Below are 22,442 nucleotides of genomic sequence, written 5' to 3'. Positions count from 1 at the left end.
ACCATTCACTGTGAATCAGTATAGCAATTGACTGACTTCGAATTTTGAGCACAACACAAGGAATCTTTTCTCCACAGATATTCCTCTGTCAGGCTGATTACTTACAAGATTTAGTTTTCCATATGTTTCTACAATAAGCAGCTTGGACAATGGGAAATTGTGAGGTGGTTTGACTCTCTGCCAAGTACCCAGAATGACTTTGGGTTAAGAGAGAACCATATTTAATCCCTTCGCGTAACTAGCTTGATAGGTTTAACTCTGTCCTGTGCATACAGTAATTTTCACTCAAGTAAATTATAATATAGAACTACTACTACTACTAATAATAATAACAATGATAAGGGAAATAACAAGCGGAGACAATATAAAACTAGAAGGGGAAAGAAAACAAACAATAAGTACAAGTGATGCACAATACAATTGCTCACCACTCATTGACCCATACCCAGCCCAACCTGAGCAGCCATCCATCCCTTCTGGGTAATTCTCCCCAGTTTATGTACTGTGCATGATGTGCTGTGGTGAATACCCTTTTGGCTAGTTAGGGTCAGGTGTCCTGTCTCTGCTCCCTCCCATCTTCCTGTGCCCCTCCTCACTGTCAGAGCATATGAGACTGAAAACACCTTGATCTGGGTGAGTGCTACTTAGCAACAACTAAAACGTTGGTGAGTTATCAGCATTGTTCTCAAACTAAAGCCAAAACACGGCACTGCACCAGCTAATAAGAAGGAGAAAAAAGTAAGTGTTACAGCTAAAACCAAGACAGCTTCTCATTCACCAGACTGTTATGATACTTTGATGCCTGAATTTTCCCAAGTTAGAAAATACTTGGGCATCAAACTTCAAAATTGCAATACTAAAAATCTTTGCCTCACTGCCAAGTCCTAGTGGCACTTAATTGCTATTGGCACTTTAGGATTTTATAACCTAAAAGTTGAGCTATGGTTCTCCACAGAAAATAATTCAAAATTCCTTGAGCCAGAAAAGATGACGTGCTAATTGGCAGCAACCCTCTTGCTACTGCCAGTTTTCTGTTCTGTTTTTGGACACCCCATGTCACCATGGTGCTGCATACAGAAGAGTTAATTAGACCAGTAAGGAAGAGGACGGAGATCACACAAAACAGGGAACAACTCTCGAGCATAGTGGTGAATTTTCATGAATACAGAGAGGCCTGTATGCCAGTTCTGGCTTGAAGGACCTTCCACGTTATTTTGCATAAAACTATCCCTGGAGCCAAGAGTGGGATTCAGAATTCTCTCTTGGCAGGTGAGCAGCGTAACTGGAAACTGGGGAAGTGTCCTCCTGCTCCCCACATTTCAAACAATATGTTCTGTGCAATACTTTCTGTGCACTATGAATATATACTATTTGTACTGCAGAAAAGCTTCTAGATCTCACTGGGATTCTGGGATCTGCATTCTCTGAGGAATTAATCCCTTTGTCTCCTGTTTTCCTGGAGCAAAGGAGGAGTGCAATGATGAATTTATTAGACTCAGTTATGTATTGCACAAATTCTGTATGTGTCTGATTGCATGTAGCCTGCAACTATTGAATTATTGATTATGAATTGAAATTGGACCTCAGAAATTCGGTTTCTTACTTAATCACAGGTTTGCTCTATGATCTTGAGCAAGCCCAAAGTAGTGCAACTTTTCAACGGCATGTATTCAAGCATATTTGGCATGCAGATAATATATTAGTCTCTAATTCTCTTAGCATTTCAGCAACTTGAATGGGGACCAATAAGAGAGTGGCATTGAATCAATGCAGAGACTGCAGTGTCTTTGAGAACATCAGTGTGGAATTTATCTGCATTTTAGGATCCTAAATGTCTTTGCAAATTCATGTGCTTAGTAAGCCACTGTGACTACTAGTCTCCACTGATTATATATGGAGAAAAATCTGCCAGCCCTTGGTTTGCTCTCTTGATGTTTCGCTTCCATAATGATTAAATGAAACACCAGTTGTAGGCTATTTGAATATATATCAGCTATCCAGCTGTACACAATGGCAATGATACCACCTAACCCCCCAGGTAAAGACTAGAGATGTTAAAGTCTGAGATACATAGATAGTCTTAATGCTGGGGACCACAAAAGCACAGAAACCCAGAAAGAGAATCAGCCAGAAATGCATACCTGTGTGACTTGAAGATCTTACTCTTGGATTTGGAGCAGAATTACTGACCACAGAAATTCCACCTAAAAAGAACTCTAGGGGAAAATCTAAACCTGCAAGTTATGTCTTTCTCACATGGAGATAGAACAGAAAGTTAAGGCAAATTGTCTAGAGATGTGGGCTAATCACACACGCATTAATCTCCTATGTAGAGGCTCATACTCAGGGAAGAAGTGAGCTTCTCATCAAGCAGGTTAATAGTCCCCTTCTGATTCCATTAACAAAAATAATCCATTGCCAAAAGAGAGTTAACTGTGATCTACAGATATTTTACATTAGAAAATGAGCCTCCACTTGGATTTTAAAGTTCTTTGAAGTGTGAGCTCTTGGATCACACTACAGCCTGATTTCTTAATTTTCCTCAGCCTCCCTGCCTAAAGAAGTATTTGCAAATGTTTTCTCTCCTCCAAAGAGTAATTGCATCTAAAAGGGCAAAAAGTTCCTGGGATTTTAGTGCAATCTGAAGGCTTCTTTGTGCAAGCTCTGTACTAGAAATGATTGTGGCACTCAATTTTACTAACCATTTTCATTTGCTTTCAGTAGACAGCTTATTTAAGAAGTCATTTTCTGGTACACAAACTTCAAAATGAAATTGTTTCAATTTGTATGATGATGGAATAATTGGTTTATGTTCTTTTTTAGAATATGGCATCAATCAATTAGCAAATAATCCATGAGTGTAGATAAGACTTACAATTTTAGTCTTGGAACATCAATGGGACTAAAACCTTTATTTATTTTATGCAATTTATTAATAGAATCCCTAGTTATTAATTTGCTTTTTCATTTGTCACTTCTAGTGATATTTGGATTCTATTGAATGAAAAAAAAGAAAAGTTTAAAAGAAAGAATAAACAATTAGAAATTACTCAAGGCATCTTTTTCCTACCAACCTATTTGAGCAGATTTGTGTTTCTTTATTCATATTAATGAGGAATGAAAGAAAAGGTCCACCGTGCAAAGTGTTTTTACTAATTATTTTATATGACAACTCTTGAAGCAAATGATACAAAATATTCAGGAGATAAAGAATAGTCTAAATCCCTCAACACTGTGCATTCATCTAACTGCTTGTCATGTGCAATGAATTAATACCATGCACTAGTAATATTATTTTTTGTTTGAGCTGGCCTGATTTTAAATAAGGAAGTTTGCAACTATCTTATCATTTAGGCTAAATGTTAATGTATTTACTTCTCTTTTGTTTTTAGCAAGAACACCAGGACGTCAGATACACTTAATAAGCAGCAGCAAACACTGAGGATGCACATAGACATTCCCAGAGCACAACTTCTGATTGAGGAGAGGGACACAATGGAGACCATTGGTAAACTCTTGTTGGCATTGTTTTCAATGGTTAATGTAACAGGCATTTGTAGGTGGACTTCCTTTACCCACACATGTTCCCCACTGCACACAGGAAGAAAAAAGAGCTCCAAAGTAATTTGCTAATCGAAAAGAGAAAACTGATTTTTTTTTTTCTCCTCTTTGAGTCATTTTGCACTTTAAGCAATCTCAGTACAGTATTTAAAATAATGCAGGACATTAGGAAAATGAAGCTGTTGGGAAAAGCCACTTGAAGGAAATGTAAATGAAGACTGGCAGTTCTATGATTTTCATTTTGATTTCCCATTTGGCTCTGACTAGGCAGTTGGATCACTGGCATTACTTATAAGGAAAATGAAATTCTGAAACTAAAATGTTGGTATTTAAAGACTTGCCACAGCCAACTTCTAAAACTTTCATGTTGCATATTGTATCCACCTGCTATAGCAGGTGGTGTTTCAACATTATGATCAATTTTCAACTTTTGTGTATCTATGCAAAATTCAAATCTAAACTGTTTCACAACAAAAAACAAGATTTCTTATGTGTCTGGCACATAGCTGAACTGTCATAAAAAAAATAGAATTGTCTGGTGGTGGGGTTTTTTTCCAAATAGTTTAAACACAGCATGTCTGAAATCTCAACAGAATTAAAATATAACCTGATCTCATGATTGTGTGGGTACACACTGTGGCAAGACCCTTCAGAATGACTGTTCTTGTTAGACTGCTAACTTTTTTGGATCAAAATCTGTGTAGAAGAAGCCTGTGATGGCTGAGAATGTAAAATCTCAGGGATGGTGTGGCTGGAGAGGAAACTCTGCAAGCAGGGATCAGCATCTTTGCGTCTCCCATCCATGCCCACACTGGGAAGAGACAAGCTGCTTTAGCCCTGTACCCCATCACATTCACTGCCAGTCCGGTATGAGGGTGGCCTCAGGGAACATTTCCGTTTGTGCTGCAGATTTGAAAAGGAGACCCGTGCTTCACCTGAAATAAAGATATTTTTTTAATGCTGATCTGACCTTCACAAAGTTTGCCTCTGTGATGCAGTCTTTTGTGCCAGGCTTCACCCTAAAGGCAGTTTTTACTTTTGAGTTAGTTGCTGGAAAATAGGAGGTTATAGTGCAAATACCATTAATGCCTTAACTATGTTAATGTGATCAGTGCCTGATAATAGCAAGCTCTCTACACAGCACTCAGACTAAGGAGGCACTTTGGCTGTCTTTGGCGTAGTTTACTGCCAAGAGGCTTTATTCCTAACCTGAATAAGAGCTCATATTTTGCCAGAGACAGAGTAATTCGACTTCATAATGCTCATTCTGTTTATGGCCTTCTTTGGGTAAAAAATGCTAGTTATGTTATTGTGCAGAACTGTTTGCCTTAATGGTGTCTTGCCAAGTTAAAAAAAAAAAAAAACAAAACAAAACCCAGAAATACTTAGAAGAGGAGGATCAACATCTGCTGACTAGTAAATGCACAGAAGCCCCACTGCTGCCCTTAGAAACACATTGCAAAAGTATACATAGTGTAGCATAGCATAGCGTAGCATAACATGAACTTCTTGTGGCTTTTATTACTGTTATGAATGGACAAAAAGACTGTAAAGAATGTAAAAGGAAGTCTGATACTATCCAAATAGGTGTTCTGCAAGCACAAAGTTCAAGATTTATTACTGTTAAACCTTCTATGATCAAGTGGACCACTTTCCTCTTTGGCATGAAAGAAATACAATACAGAGATCACAACTGGAAAAAAAATAGTAGTGCTATATGGTACTGGCTCTCTGCAGGGATCAAGGTCGGAGCAGAAATCTGGTGAATGTGTCTTACTTCATGGGAAGCAATAGGCAGCAGAACCATGCAGCAGCAAAGGTTTTCACTACAGTACTCACATACCGGAAAATAAGCAGATCCCTAAGAACTGTCTTGGGTCACGGCCATCCCTTCTGCAATATTCTATCTCTGGAGAAAAAGCTGACTAGTAGAGGTGTAGTTAGCAACCTAACAACCTTTTTTTGGGAAGACATGGGCAATTTCACAGAGAACATTACTAATCATGTTAATAAAAATAAACAAATGTGCTCTTGAAAGGTTTAGCTGAATGCTCTGAAAATGAAGAGGGCAGTGTTCAGAAGATGGGAAAGAAGAAATTAGGGCCAAAAAATAATTACACACAAATTAGCTTTTCGGAAGGGTGCTTAACAGTCTGTCTCAGTTGTACATCTCTAAGGTGAAATCACAACAGACATGAAAATTACACTTATTCTTTAGTTTTGTATGAACTTTGAGTTTAAACCCAGAGCCTCCCAAGCTGTGGTACACACTTCAAAGCCGTCTTGAGACCTGCAGAGAAAAGAGACCTGTCATTGGTGGCGCCGAGATGAAAATAAATCTGGAGACTTGCTGGGAAGCTCTTATGAAGGCAAACCCCAAATTCATTACTCATTATCTAATGGGATTTTTTTACTTACAGATGACAGATCAACGGTCCTGCTCACTGATGCTGACTTTGGAGAGACGTCTAAACAGAAGTCACTGACTGTCACCCACACGGTACATTACCAGTCTGTGTCACAAGCTACAGGACCACTAGTGGATGTTTCTGATGCCCGACCAGGAACAAGTAAGCATATAAGAGAATATGTTATCTGAAGAGAAGAAAGCTATAAGAAAATGAGTACTGTGCTGCTGCATTTACATCCTCATGGGGTTTCTTCTTCAGTCTGAAAGTCGAAAGAAATCTATTTAGGTCAGCAGAGAACGTTTCTTATACAATTGCATTTTGTAATTCAATATGGTAAAAATTGAATATGCATAGGATATATAGGTGTCATTTGAAATAATTCATACCTGGCTTTCATTAAAACAAATGCATGCTAGATTTTCATATCTGGAATTTATGGGGTAAATTAACTTGATGGCTTTTAATACCTAATTTTTTTCTCAGTGATTAATATTTATTGTATTTCAAAATACGTCTTCCCCCCTTACCTCTCCATCAGTCAAGAAATACATTTCTCATTATTCCTTTTCTGAAAAGTTGTATTTCCAGTTTTAGTTATTATAGTAAATTACTTTTCCCAGATACATTAATGCTGAGTCATTCTTATAGTGATTAAAATGCTATCATAAATTAATAGACTGTCTTCTTATTCCTCCTATAGATGTGTTCCATATCTATGGAAGTGAGGAATACGTATGAGTTAGGAGTATTATCGAAGTGTAGTTCACTAGCAGTGTGCAATTTCTAAAATCTCTTGGATTTTTTCTATTCCCCGACCATTTCAGAATTTGTTTCCTTGGTGAGTTCAGTGAACATAAATGCTGAAAGCTCAGTTGTTAGAATACAGATTATTTGAAAAATCTTCATTTCACCTCCATTTCCACCCCAGTTGTTATAAATGTTCTAGTTCTGTTGTAGTCCTCCCCTTGCTGCTTTTCTGACTCTGACAGTTTTAACATATGGGTAGTTATTTCTTGAGGACTAGATTAGTACCACCATTTTTCATTTTATGGAGAGTCATGGCATTTGAATTAGAAAATACAATATTTGTTTTCTTTCTGGTACCACTCCTGTCTCATTCCTTTGGTTCACGTACATGCTGGCTAGCCTGCTCTCCAAGAGCAAAAATATCATCAGATCATTTTTATTAGGTTGGCAGATCAAGACTGAGTAAATGACAGACTCTCCATTGTTTTCCAGCACTGCCTTTTTTAATAAGGAAAGAGTCATCCCCCCTAAATTGCATGCCTGTATCATACCACAGCATTTTATAGCGCCAGCACCTTCCGTATACCTAATGTCTTTCCTATGTGCAGTTATCTGCTTCATTTTGCTGAAGTCAGGGGGAGACATCCTTCAAATTAAACTTGGATTTAACTCATGTCTAAGAATACAACCTGTGTCCAGCCCAACTTTGGAAGTAGAAATCCACCATCGCTTTTATTATGCAGTAAAGATCTGATTGGAGCACCGCACAGGACTGGTTCAAAGACTTTTAGGTGGTCTTGTCTGGATTTAAGACACTAATATAGCTTTGATAGAGGCTGGACTACAAGATTTTGTCTAGATCCACAGCTTTCTCTGTAGAGAAGGGAGAAGTGACCAGCTGGCTCCCTCAGAGGTTATGGATAATCCATTCTGATCACACACACACTCACTTATGAGCAGAACTTTTTAAGTTGTTCTCTAGTTTGTCTGTATTTATTTATAAAAGAGGTATGCTCCCTAAACCTTTGTCTTGCTCACCTCAGCTCTCTAGAGTTGTGTTTCAGCATATGACAGCAGAGTTGGCATAACAACCAGGGCATCAGATGTACTCTGTTTTCTATCACACAGGCAGCTCTGAAGCTTGCTGCATCTGTGCTACAGGGCCTTTTATGCAAGCACAGCACAGCTGTTGCAAAGCTACTGCTCAGCACATGCTCAGCAGGATAAGCACTGACCTCCTGTGTGCTCTCCCGCCTCCTTCAAATTCCTGACAAAAAACCACTGAGTCACAGGATCAGAGGACAGTTGAGGTTCGAAGGGACCTCTGGGCACTGGCTAGTCCACCACCTCTTCCTAAAGCATGGTCAGCTAGAGCCAGCTGCCTAGGGCCATACCCAGGTGACTTTTCAATAACTCCAAAGATGGAGACTCCACCACCTCTCTGGGCAACCTGTGCCAGTGCTCAGCCACCCCCACAGTTAAGTGTTTCTGGATGTTCAAAGGGAAGCTCCTGCATTTCGCTTTGTGGCTGTTGTCTCTGATCTCATCCCTGGGCGCCACTGAAAAGAGCGTGGCTCTGTCTTCTTTGCACTTCACCTTCAAGTATTTATATACCTGGATGAAATCTCTCCAATCCTTCTCTTATGAAGACCAAGCAGCCAGCCCCAGCACTCTGCAGAGAGTTTTTCTACCAGCACTTTCCTTCTGTCCTTCATGACTTCCCTCGACACAAGCATGAGTCTCACTTTTGGATACATGACAGCCATGTGCCAACTTTCCACAGCTGTTACAAGCGGTGGTTTACACTGACAGGCAGGTCAGGTCATGCCAAGTGTGTTTTTGGATATTAACCGTGTGAGGCAGCTATGTGTTGCACTACCAAGAGGATCAATTATCAATGGCACCGACTTCATATTTTTCCACTGCTGTAGGAGGAAGATGTGAAATGGGAGAAGGATCAGACCATAGCTGGTATTTATAAATAAATACCTTGATTCTTTGAAGCAGCAGAATAAAAATACTTACCGGGAATGCTTAGGCAGAAGCAGTGCTGAGTGTCATTATCTGGGTATTGTTTTTTTCTTTAAATTGCTTCTGTTAAAGTCTCTTACCTCAAAGACTGACAACTTCACCATTTGAATGTCAAAGAACATTTTAATAGATTTGAATTTTTCATTTCTAATACACTTTCTCACCATTGTTAATAATATCCTTTTAGAAGCTTTGAAGATAAAATGCTTCAGTGCTGATTTAGTCACTTTCTGTTTGCCACATAATGATTTTTCTATTGTACTTGTGTTAGGGAGTGCAAGACTCACTTTTGCAGAAGAGCAATTTGTTAACAAAATTGAGGTCAATTTTGGCACATGGTTTGCTTTTACACTCGTGGTCACCATTTTATCTCCAGGATAATAAAAAATACAACATAAAACACTGATGACCTTCAACAAGTAGCAGATGGTTTTTAAAGTTTAAGAAATCGCATTTATTTATTTATTTATGTATTTATTTTAAGCAGACAAATCTTTATCAACCTGTTCCTTTTGAAGCTTTGTTGGGACTGTTACAGGTTATGTTTTATGTCTTGGCTGCTTGTTAAAAAAAGTAAAAAAAAGAGGGAATCTGTAGCTGATTAATACCGTAACACAGTAAAAGTATTAGTAAAAAGTTCAGAATACGAAATTATGTCACCACATTGCTTAGGACATGTTTTTTACAAACTGAGAGCAGATGCCTGGTTGAGGGTGTTTCTACATTATCTATGCTGATAATTTACCTTTGGCTTTGCCTGAGATGTGTTGTGAAATCTCCAACTAGATCTACTTGCCTTGTGCTCTTTCACACGCCTATGTCTGTTTGGTATTGGAGAACTGCTTATGTTGGAGTAAAGGGATACTGAATATGTCAATCGGAGATTGGTGAGTCTCTCAGTTCTTCAGTGACACTCTTTTTTAAATGTATCATTTCATTAGAAAGCAGGTATTTCAAAAAAGCAATAGCAGTTTGGTAATGAAGAGTACTTTCAGTGTTCATTTTTCCACCCCCCAAAGAATTTTCTGAGGGTTTTTTTAACCCACATGATTTCAGTGGCCATCCCTTTCTGGCAGGGCTTGTTTCCTTATCTATTCAAGAGCCTAGTGGCAAAGATTCTCTCTATTCTCCATCATAGATCCTACCACAAGGAGGAGTGCCAAAACTGGACCCACAGCTCGCAACCGCTACGCTAGTCAGTGGACCCTCAACAGACCTCACCCCACCATATCAGCTCACACCCTCACCACAGACTGGAGGCTGCCCACACCCAGACCAACAGGGTCAGTGGACAAGGAAAGCGACAGCTACAGCGTCAGCCCCTCACAAGACACAGGTATGGGTCTCTCTGCAGGGCTGCACTGTGACAATGGGATGGCAGTAGCTGCTAATGGCAGTAGATATCGTGCCTCTGGTTCCTCATGCCACACATGCATACTGGGGTCCTTCGAAAAATAATGGTGGCAATCTTTTCCTGTAGTTGAAATGTACTTCTGTATCCAAAGGAAAAAGTAGGAGAGTTTGCTGCATGAAATGGCATTGACCAGAAAGGGGCAGTATTAGCAACGAAGAACGTGCTTGAGTAGTAGGCGGAATGGTTTTAAGGTTTGAGCTACATTGAGGTTAGTATTTTCCTTTTCCCATTCATGTAGTATGTTCACAGCATTTATTCTAAGCAGAAAAAAAAAAAAAAATGAGAGGGAAAAATCTGGAATTAGAGTCCAAGACAATATCACTGAATACTGCAGCAGCTAGCTCTGACTTTCTGAGAAACAGCATAGGTTATATTCCTCTATATGATAAGTAGGAAGACACTGAATACATATTCTGCCTGCAGTCTTCATCTCTTCTTAATGTCTTCACAATATAAATTCAATTGTAGCTGAATAAAAAAGATTTTTCCTCTGCTCTATACTGAACAAGTGACAAATGTAAGACAAATAAATGAGCAAATGATAAAGCAGAAAAATAGTCACAAAGCAAACCTAATAAAGGTTAAATATAAAGAAAGGTAAAAATACTATTCGAACATATGCCTGACAGATGTGAATCCAGGCCTGCTCTGCCCTCCTCAGAAGGAATTGCCTGCCTTCTCTCCTGATTTTAGGTTGAAAGTGTATGATACATGAAAAAGCTTTGCATTAGAACTAAAAAGCAGTAGATGTGATTGGACTTTCACCATACAAAACAGTATGACTATTTTTATCCTGCCTATGATAGCGAGCATCTGACTTACCTTACATCCACTAATTTATAGGTTAGAGTTCTTGTCGTTTCACAATTCTTCCTCTTAAACTTACAAGACCCTATGATGTCTCCACAGGGCAATGGCACTCAATAGACACCTCTAGCCAGCCGTCACACTTCATCCTGATTTCTTCAGGTAGAATTATCATAAGGCTTTAAGGACCAACTCTAACAGCTATACAGCAAAATTATACACTTTTTGTAGACATTCCATATTTCATTTTCTTGTGTTCCAACGTTTTGTGACACAAGGATATTTTCCAATACACATGGCAAAAGACAGAGATTTCATTAGCTATGTGGTTTAATAAACAAACTACATGCAATTTTGTAAACAGACTATAATCTGTTTTAACATGGCTACTTTCCTACTCTGTGTTTACCCTTGAGCATGCAGTGATTTATGTAAGGGATAGCAAGCTTTAAATCAGGCTTAAGAACATGATTCTTTAGCCAAAATGTAGCTCTGTTATGCCACTTGGTTTCTGGGAAAAGAATAGAGTTAGTTTAATCTAAGTACTTCAGAAGTTTAAAATTTCCAAATAAACTTCATAACAGAGGTAGCCAAATTGTATGTTCAAGCATCAATTGAACAAATGTGTGTATTTGATCACTTTTCCAATAAGGAGTTCAAATTTCTGAATCTAGTTGATGCAGTGGATGTTTGGCAGAATTTACCACTTTTTATCAAAACAATTCCAGGTTTACAAAGCAGTAGCTTTTAAGCTTAGGAGAAACGTATTGCAGCAGTTCATAGCTGTAACAACTATGTTCAAATGTTCTAACTAGAGACCATTAGAAATTTTCTGATGAATCTAGGTTTCATGAAGTTCAACCTGGGTTTGGATGAGCTCTCATCAAATCTAAAGTAGATGTTAAAACATATTCTTCCAGGAAGAGTGTCCCCAGTGTATGGGGTATTGGAAGTTGAAGGTATCAAGCTTCATGGACCAAACAGGTCCTTTGCATGATTATCATCTTTACAGACCCTGCTCTGTGGCACTGTGGCACTTCCAGGACTTTCCAAGCAATCAGAAATTTTGAAAGACGTAATTTTTGTCTCATTTACAGTTCAGTTGTGAAAGCAGAATCGTGTTTCCTGGGAGAGCAGGGGGAGGGAAGAAAGGAGGAGAACAAAAAACTACATGAAAACCACAAACAAAATAAAAAAAAAAAAAAAAAAAAAACAAACAAAAAACACCCACAACACTGAAACTCCTAGTCTAAGTATTGGCCAGCTCAAAAACTTAAGCAAGTTACAGTATATCATAGAAGTGCCTGTCATTTTAAATAATGTATGGTCCTATTTACAAGTGGCAGGAGTGTTGTTCTTTGTGCACAGTGAAAACAATAGCACATAATAAAAAAGATAAAGATTTGCAATAACAACACAGTTGCCTCTGGCTGCTATAGGAGTCCCATTTTTATGAATTAGCTATTACATTGTGTCTGTTTATTGAACATCTCCAACAATGTTGGAAATTGTGCAGATCTTGTGGTGAAACATGACTTCTGGCCAAGGAACTCCGGAAAGTCCTCTGCTTTTCCAGCCCACTGAATTAGAAGTGCAACGGGTGCAACAGAGCAGTGATTTGTCCCGGCTGAAATGAGTGCTGCATTTACAGAACGCTTTTTAATGTATCAGTAGCCATTTACGCTTTCAATAGTAGTTTTGTTTAAGAAATATTGATAGTCTCAGAAACTCATCAGCAGAAAAGAACAGCTTGTAGGTCATAATAGCCTGTGCATCAAATATAAAGCCCCAATTAACTTCAGCAGCACTGAAAAAAGCACCTGAATGACTGCAGGCTGATAGCTACCAGAAAGTATTGCATTCTTAAGACCTTTGTTCTGAATGAAATGAGTTCGTATTTTACCTGGTATCTAGAGAGACAATACCTTTATATTTTACATTTGTCCTTAGGGCTTTCACAAATAAAAAGCTGTAAGATTGAAAAAGGTACAGAATGACCATCCTTTCTCACCTACACATCCCCTCACAGAAATGTATCTGAGATGCATTAAAAAGATAATGTAAAGAAGTTGTTCCTTATATTGCTATATCTGTTTTGTGGGTTTCTAACTTTTTTTTTTTGAGAAATTATTTCTTGTTTTTTAAAAAAATAACCCTTTTCATGTATTAAAGGTTGTATCTTCCAAACCATGCATTGAATGCTAAGCTTCATAATACCGCTAGCAGACTAAACTTCACTTTAGAGTATTTGTAATTATCAAGTAACTAACTAAACTAAAAATTGTGCAGACATTTATAGTGAAGCAGACTCATTTAAATCACCTTGATAATTTCAAGGTCTCTGCATTTTATTAAGAAAAAACATCATTTTCATAGCTTTTCTTCCAAAAAGGATTGTGCAGATGTTTTCTTTCTCCCATTATGTATATTTCTGATGCTTAGATCGAGCAAGAAGCAGCATGGTCTCCACAGAAAGTGCCTCCTCTACCTACGAAGAGCTAGCAAGAGCATATGAGCACGCAAAAATGGAAGAACAGCTGAGACATGCCAAGTTCACTATTACAGAATGCTTCATATCAGACACATCATCGGAGCAGCTCACGGCAGGGACTAATGACTACACAGACAGCCTGACCTCAAGCACACCGTCAGAGTCGGGGATTTGCAGGTTTACCGCATCCCCTCCCAAACCTCAGGATGGAGGGCGAGTGATGAACATGGCCGTTCCAAAGGCACATCGACCAGGTGAGGCATTAGAGGTAACATTTTGGGTCTTGGGGTGACCATTTCACCCCATGCCTAGGCTGGTTAACAGGAGCGGGTATAATGAAGAAAGAAAGTGTACAATATATCCCGTAACTACTTGCAGAGATAACCGCTTTTTATCCCAGCTAATATAAGGTATGCATATATTTTCCCACATACAGAAAAATTAGGAACTTGGAATTTAGGAACAGAAGGGGACTGTCTAGGCCATCAAATCCACTCTTTTACTGCTGTAGCCATCAGGCAATAGACCATTCTGGGATAAATAAGACCATATGTGGGTACATATGCCCATCTTCAACTCAAACCACCCACCAATAAAAAGTGTCTTACAGCAATACTGTACTTTGCTCTTGAGAGCAAAGGTTTATTATCGGAATAGTTCACAAAGACAAATTGTAGAAGATGTACTATCCCTTCTGCCTTGTAGCTTGTCAAAGATGTAATAACCCTTCAGCTCTTGAGCTGTTATGCTCTTCCTTTGACTTCTAATATCAAGCTAGGATTATCTAAAGGGGGGGAGAATAAAAAATAGAGAAAATTGAGACAGTGCAATAGCTCAGGGGATATGGAGCCTTCTACCTTCAGACAAATTTAAACCCACTCCAACTTCTTAGTGACAGAAGGTGCCTGAAGGACATCCATCTACTGGGCTCAATCAAATTGTTAGTTCACAAATAATGCTGCTTCTAGTGATATCCTAGTGCAGAATAGCATAGGTAGATTATCTGTGGTACTCTGAGATCAAATACGTTATAAAATCTTCTCAGAAGACTTGTCAGTCTTTGCTACAGAATACATGATGTGATACTGTGAAGGAAGATTCAAATGGGAAAAATGCATAATTATATTTGTGTGCTTTTTTCAAACATTATTTATTTTATATTCTTTTAGTTTAGTTTAGGGGGTTTTTTGGGTTTTTTCTTCTTTTTTTCTTTTCTTAGTATGTAAGTTTACTAGTGTGGATGGAGCTATTTATATACACAGAAAGTAATCAGTAGCGTTTATATATGTAAAAAAGAGTAGTGAATAAACTATAGTCTTTTGCTTAATATACACCATAAATGGAGGGCAGAGGAATGGAAGACGGACAGTGGTATCAGAAAAGTCATTCAAAAGCAGGACCTGACACTGAAAAGAAATAATAAAGGATTTTGCTAGAGAAGGCTAGAAGAACATGGGAAGAAAAAGACCAAGCAGAGGTAGAAAGTTATAACACACAAGGCAGGAAATTAGTGTGTCATACAGATAGGTAAGAGGGAAAATAAGTAGGAAATAAAATAGTGAGAGAAATCACTGATTTCTATGTAGTCATAGAGTAGAACCATAAACCCAGGAGCTGTAGAAATAGATAAAGATAGAAATACTTTTCATTTCTGACTCAAAAAAAATAAGATAAATATTTGCCCTTGCTCTGCCAAAGGGAAGCATCTGTATTCTCAGCTACATGGAAAATTGCAGCCCTCATTTTCCAGTCAGTCAACAAGCATTTTTTATCATTTCTTTAACTAATAGCTTACTCTCTTTCTTTCATGTTCCAAATACATTATTTATGCTTATTTAGTATTTGGAAATATTCTAATATATTCCATATAGAGATTATTTTCTTGAGGGTATACAACACCAAATTTTGGTGTCTGTGATTGTGTTAAAAGCTTCCCATGTTGGAGCATCCTATGTGCCCCTCTAGTGAATTACAGACTGGTAGCTGTTTTCATCTCAGTTTAAATGGCTTGAATTATTGCCTGCTTTTTTTGATTAACTTTAGCTTTCTTTTACAGTCAAAAAATAAAATATATCGTGAAATTAATATTTAGCTTCAATACCTTGAAAAAAATTGAGTGTTCCAATGGAGCAGCTTGAATGCTGGATCATAAATATTGAGTGATATGTTGTTAAAGGTTACTTTATGAAGGGCTATAAACAAAACATATGTATAGAAGGAATTTTCAGTAATAGCAGCAGACATTTTTAGTGTTCAAATCAGTAAAGAAAGACTTACTGGGCATCTTTCTTCTTCCACCCACCATTTCAGAAAATCTGTGGAAGTAATTAATAATTCAAATGAAATTAATCAAAGAAATTCTACATTTGGGAATATGGAGAAGAAATGAAAAGTTAAGGTATTTAGATTAAGTAGATGAAAACATTTGAGTGAAACAGTGACTGTGCTTCTTTAGCACATCTTTATTCCTCCTTTTCTTTCAAGATAACTTTTACTTGTTTTCATGATGCTTTGCTTTTCTTCTGCCCTAACTTGATCTCTTTATTGAAAGTGATATTGTACAAGAAATTACGACTCCTCCATCCTAACTTCTGATCTCACTTTTCAAACTGCCTTTAACGCTACCTATTGCAACTTTTATTGTTGCAATAAAGGTTTAAGAGTCTGCAATAAGTAGTATTTGTTTTTCAGAACAATCCCCAACGATTATAAGACCATCTCAGTAAGACTGTAAGAAAAAATTATAAATGGGAGAGTTTAAAACCAATCTACCCAATGGCAAATCTACAACTTTACTGAAGAAAGATAACAATAGTTTAGGTGAAGATTTTGTTAGCCATAACTGACTAAGTTATTATGTACCTATTTCTTAGCTTGTTGCTACCGTAAGTGTTGATATGAGGAAGTAAAATATTAGACCTCCTGAGGCTTGGCTTTAGAAGAACTTCCTGTGAGTTTCTGAAGGCATCCCAACTCATGTCACTGATTGTTCTCTTGCTTTACACTCATCTCATAGGATTTTTTGTAGCTATATAGTGAAACCATCTGCCTGCTCGTCAAACCCATCTGCTATATCCAACAGGTCTGAGACCTCAGGATTGCTCCAGACTGAGATGGTTAATGATTAGGAGTAGGGAACCTGAACACTTTTTGGTTGAAGGAGGAAAAAGGAGTGATCAGGATTCAATGACTTGTACTCTGGGGGCTGACACCAACGTGCTGTGACATTCCCAACTTCCATGCCATTTTAATTCAGAAATTGAATAAAAATATTTGATCACCCCATCAGCTTGAATTATATTTGGATGGCTCATCAGACGTCTGGGCAAGCTTAGTAATTGATCATTTCTAGCACTAGAGCTATGAATTATGACCATCTTTTCAGAAACTTCTACACATTACGTACAACTCTAACTCTGTAATTAGCAATGTGTAATAGCTGATTGCCTTATATTCTAGCCCACTGTAAGTCTTCTAATAGACTTTTTTACCTTGCAGTCAGCTGGCACCGCAGATGCACATGCACATCAGCCGGCAGAACTGCTTCTGATTTCTGGATTTATACACCTTTTTCCTGACATTTACTTTAAAGAAATAAGGATCAGCTTTATGAAGTCAGCTCAGACCTAGAAGCTAAAAATACAGGGATTTTGCCAGAAGCAATAACTAACTTTGTAATGAAAAATTGTGGAATCATAATCATACCTAATGTCACTGTGAATAGTAAATAAGGAAACCAAGTAATTTTGGCATACTGAATCTGAGACATGCACTGGGACTTCTGAATGATTTGGATATTTGTCATTGTTATTCTTTTATAATTCAGACTGCCAAATGCATTATGCTGTAGTACACATCTCTACATTTCAGCTGAAGTTATTCCATCACAGGATCTCAGAACAGTTGAGGTTAGAAGAGACCTCTGGAGGTCCTTCGGTCTAACTCGCCCTGCTCAAGCAGAGTTACCTATGGTAGTTTGTTCAGGACCATGTCCAAATGGGTTTTGAGTATCTCCACGGGTGCAAGCTCCACAACCTCGCTGGGCACCTGTGCTCATTCACCCTCACAGCAAATAAATGTTTCCTGATGTTCAGACAGAGCGTCCTGTGCTTCAGGTTTTGCCCATTGCCTCTCGTCCTGTCACTGGGCACCGCTGAGAAAAGTCTGGTTCCATCTTTTTTGCACCCTCCCATAAGGTATTTATATACATTGATGAGACACCCCTCCAAGCCTTTTCTTCTCCAGGTTGAACAGTCACAGCTTTCTCAGCCTTCCCCCATATGAGAGATGCTCCAGTTCCTTAATCAACTTAGTGGCCCTTAGATGGACTCTTTCCGTATCTTTCATGTACTGTTGAGCACAGTGCTAGACACCATACTCCAGGTGTGGCCTCACCAATGCTGAGGAAAACATCACCTCCCTTGACCTGCTGGCAACAGTCCTGTTGTAACCCAGGTTACAACTGTCCTTCTTTGTCATAATGGCTCATCACTGCTTCATATAATCATAGAATATTTAGGGTTGGAAAAGACCTTAAGATCATCTACTTCCAACCCCCTGCCATGGGCAGGGATACCTCACACTAGACCGTGTCACCCAAGGCTCTGTCCAACCCAGCCTTCATGTTCAACTTGATGTCCAACAGGACCCAAGGGCCTTTTCTGCAAAGCTGCTTTCAGGCTGGGTGGCCCCCAGCGTGTACTGCTGCATGGGGTTGTTCCTCCATAGGAATTTTGCACTTCCTCTTCTTGATATGCATGAGGTTTGTGCTGGCCTGTTACTCCAGCCTGGCAAGGTTCCTCTGGACAGCAGCACAACCCTCTGGCATATCAGCCATGCCTCCCAATTTTATCTCATCAGCAAGCTTGCTGAAGGTGTGATCTGTCCCATCATCCACATCATTATTGAAGGTCTTGAACAGGATTGGACTCAATATTGACCCCTGGTATACACCACCAGTTACTGGCCTCCAACTAGACTTTTTTCCGCTGAACATCCCCTAGATTAGCTCTTCAACCAGTTTTCAATCCACGTCACTGTCTGCTAATCCACCCCATAATTTATCAGATTCTTCATGAGGATCTTACAGGAGACAGTGCTGAAGCCCTTGCTGAGATCAAGGTAGACAATGTTCACTAACTTCCACTGACCTACCAAGCCGTTTATTTCATCACAGCAGGTTATCAGGTCAGTCCGGCATGACTTTCCCTTGGTGAATCCGTGCTGACTACTCCTGATCACCATCTTGTTATTCATGTGCCTGAAAATGGTTTCCAGGATTAGCTACTCCCTCACCTTCCCAGGGATCGTGATGAGGCTGAGTGGTTTATAGGTTCCTGTGTCCTCTTTATTCTCCTTTTTGAAGATAGGAGTGACATTTGCTTTCTTCAAGTCTTCAGACACTTCTTCCAACCACCATGATCAATCAAAGATTAATGAGAGTGGCCTCACAATGACATCTTCCAGTTATCTCAACAATTTTAAGTTCATTCCATCAAGGCACATAGATTTATATATGTCCATATGTCAAATATTCCATTTCCATATGTCAAGTATTCCCTGACCTGATCCTTTACCACCAAGGGTATGTCTTCCTTGTTTCAGCCTCTTCCACTGATCTCTTGGATCTGGGGTTCCTGAAGGTTGGTCTTGCTGGTAAAGGCTGAGGCAAATAAGGCATTCAGCACATTAGCCTTTTCCACATGCTGTTATCTGGTTCCCTGCTCCATTCAACAGTGGGACCACATTTTCCCTGGCCTTCCTTTTGTCACATATATATTTATAGAAGTGTTTCTTGTTTTCTCTGACATCCCTGGCCAGATTCAATTCCCGTTGGACTTTGACTTAACTAACTACATTTCCACATGCTTGGACAGTGTCTCTATATTCCCTGCAGATTACCTGTGCCTCACTTTATCGCTGAGTTTTGCTGGGAGCTCCTTGTTCATCTATGCAGATGAACAAGCTAGCTGAAAAGTGCTATCATCCTGGCATTTTTGCCTGAGCTTCTGCTCACTGACCTTGGAGGATTTTTTCCTTGAATATCAATCAACTTTCTTAGACATGATGCTACTTCTAATTGACTATACAAGCAGTTGTAGGTGTTTTCTGCAGCACTGTCCTGACGTCAGGCCAAAACTTTCAAGTATATAGAGACAGTGTTATTAAAGAGTTTACAGTAAAAGGTATTTTAGGAGTTGCATTTTTCTTAAACTTTTCAAAAGTCATAGCTACATGAAAAAGAACAAGGAATAAATATTTTTTTCATTAATCCCTATATTCTGTGTTTTGAAAGCATCTCTTATGTATCCTTGCATTCTGATCTTTATACCTCCATAGACAGATTTTTGGAAAAAGGTAAGATCATACGTAGGTTTTGCTTCGGCATCAAAAATAATTATTTTCCCTTTTATAATAACATATTATAAAGCACTAAGCAAATTGAAATTGATGCGTAACAACAGCTAATTCATAGCTTTCAAAAAAATGAAAGAATGGATGCAGACCTTCACATGGGACTTTGTGGACTTCACAGAGCTGGCAGACCTAATCTGCTCAGGCCTTGAAGCTCACCCGTTCCAGATGGTGACATTCCTCTGTAAGCCATCAGAGTAGTCATGTCTCCCAGGAGACACATTTAAAGGGAAAATTGAAGCAGTAGAGGTAGCACAGCAGTATTTTAAACACATGGGATAAATCCACCCTTTAGAAAAGTGGGTCTTCAATTCCTAAATTCTGTGCACTGTTAATATTCTTCATGGTGTAAAAATTATGCCAACACATTGTTAGCACTGCATCTTTCTTGCCATCAAAACTCCCAGAAGTTTGGGGTTATGATTATTGTTCTCCTCCCCATAGTTGTCACTAACTAGAAGTCTGTTTAGCAAGACCAGGTCTTCAAGGAATAGGTATACTGGGAAATTATCTCAAAAGTATACTAGGTCCTTCCATATCAAAACTGAGACACTTTTTCATATTCATATTCAGAAATTCAACAGTTGTTACTCAAAGTTTATTTCAGAGGTTGACAAATGAGTCATTCCTTCATCCTCCGAAGCTGTCAGTCAATTCTTGCATTGAGAAACTGGGTGGGACAGAAATTGGAAAGATATATATTCTCTTCCTACATCCCACTGTGTCATCAAAGTCTCTAATGTAAAAAAAATGGAAAATATTTGTAGAGGTTGAAAAAGTTTCATAATAGTGTTTCTCTTTTCTGTTTGGGTTTTTTTACAAATTAACCACAAATTGAGTTATCAGAACAATTATTCTTAACTGCAATAAACATTGCAGTAATAGTTTATTAAAAATAGATTTCTGTTATCATAATTTTAAATCTCTCTAATAGCCTCAGTGAAGAAGCCTCTTGAGTTTTTTCCTCTCTTTACTCCTAAATTATCATGCTAGAGAAAAGAACAGCTATTAACTAGGAAATATTTCGATATTTCTGTGCTTCCCAAGTGCTATTTACATCTGGGGTTTTTTTTATGTGTTGTTTTGTTTTACCTTTTGTGGACAGACCACTTACTTGCACCCTTCGGCAATGAAGTTCATGCTTGCAAGAAATAATGTCTGACCAGTGCTTGAATAGGAAATATCCAGAAAGTTTTCATCAGGTCTCTTGCTATTTGCAGAAACTTCCCTTTCACAGGAGTACTGCAAAATGCAGAACCACCAGATTATATTTTTCTGTGATGCTAATCAACACAAAAAGAACCTCTTGAAATATACGACATTATCCTTAAGTGTTAGCTTGACTTGGACCAGGCAGAAACTTGTATACCTGATGTTACAAAACAAATGTAAGCTCAATTTGACAATCCCTATTCCTTGCCTGTTAGGCGGTCACTTTAATACGTAAACTCTGGACTAGCAGCCTTTCAGATACACTTCCAGAGAAGAGTTATCATTCACTGGGTATATCAGACCAGGAGATTTTTAAATCCGTTTAAAACATCACAAGATACTGAATCTCAGAACATCCTCTAAAACTTTCCTGATGATGAAAAGAACCAGTTTGGATGGTGGATAGGGAGAAAATGCAGAGGCATTTTCCTCCTGCTGCCCTTGTGCTGTTGGTTTCTGTGAGAGGGCAGAGCTCCATTCACTGTCTGTCAGCCATCCCACTCAGCCTCTCCATCCCAGAGGAGGAGATCTGGTCAGCAGCCACGGTCTTCTCACAGCAGCCTGAGGACAGAACACACCTGCCTTTAGCGGGGCTCTCTGTAAGCAAGTGTGGATACTTCTTTGGGCTGGGTTTTTACAGATGGGCACCTGAGTCAAGCAGCCTGAGTCCGGCTCTAAGCCTACTGCGTATTTACTAGAAAAGATTTCCAACCTCTCCAGCTTTGCTGAATGATCAAGTCTTTTCAGTATTTTAAGATTCCTTAATTAGCATTCTTGACCCAGTTTACAAGTTTCTTGCTGCTTTGATTAATCCTCTCGATTTGAACAGCAAAGTCTTAGCTGGCAGACAAGCCTTAAGCTAGAGAATCCAAGTAGTTTATTAAATAACCATTTACAAGGGTCCCTTAAAATACAGTCTGGACATAACCTGCAATGCATAAGTGCTGCTTTAAACACTCAAGTCAAGAAACAAATCTTCTTTTCCAGTATTCAGTCACTACAGCTAAAAATAAGCTGCTTAGCACAATAAGAAAAATATGAACCAGGCAGTAATAGAAAGCACAGTATATTTCCACTGCAGCCCTGTAACCTGAGATAAAGAGGTGTGAACTCTTTTCCACTCATCTATGAGTTCAAGGGTGAAGGAATTATTTCCCTCTTCTACTTGATGCAGGCAAGTGAGACATAGTGATGGAGTCTATTTAGAGACTTGCTTTCTATTGAAAAGTTGCTGACAGTGCTCTGTAAGCTGCAGCAGTAACTGAATCCAATACAGTTTCGGCCACTGGGGATTCAGTAATGGCTGGGACTCTTGACTTAGGGCTTCCAGCTCACCTTTTGCCTCCTTTCCACA

The 22,442-nt window shown here is 38.7% G+C and overlaps 1 protein-coding gene across 1 annotated transcript in view; it reads left to right on the top strand.

The window, feature by feature from the left end:
- DSCAM (DS cell adhesion molecule) overlaps positions 1 to 22,442 on the top strand; it is a 181,528-nt gene that overhangs the window by 146,869 nt on the left and 12,217 nt on the right. The window contains exons 27-30 of the mRNA XM_065676987.1: positions 3,393 to 3,508; positions 5,982 to 6,131; positions 9,889 to 10,086; positions 13,414 to 13,716. Coding sequence (XP_065533059.1) covers positions 3,393 to 3,508; positions 5,982 to 6,131; positions 9,889 to 10,086; positions 13,414 to 13,716 — 767 coding nt within the window. The remainder of the gene's footprint in view (positions 1 to 3,392; positions 3,509 to 5,981; positions 6,132 to 9,888; positions 10,087 to 13,413; positions 13,717 to 22,442) is intronic.

The sequence above is a fragment of the Lathamus discolor genome, chromosome 4, assembly GCF_037157495.1.
Source record: "Lathamus discolor isolate bLatDis1 chromosome 4, bLatDis1.hap1, whole genome shotgun sequence".
Classification (NCBI taxonomy): domain Eukaryota; kingdom Metazoa; phylum Chordata; class Aves; order Psittaciformes; family Psittacidae; genus Lathamus; species Lathamus discolor.
This window is presented reverse-complemented; position numbering and strand designations above follow the sequence as displayed.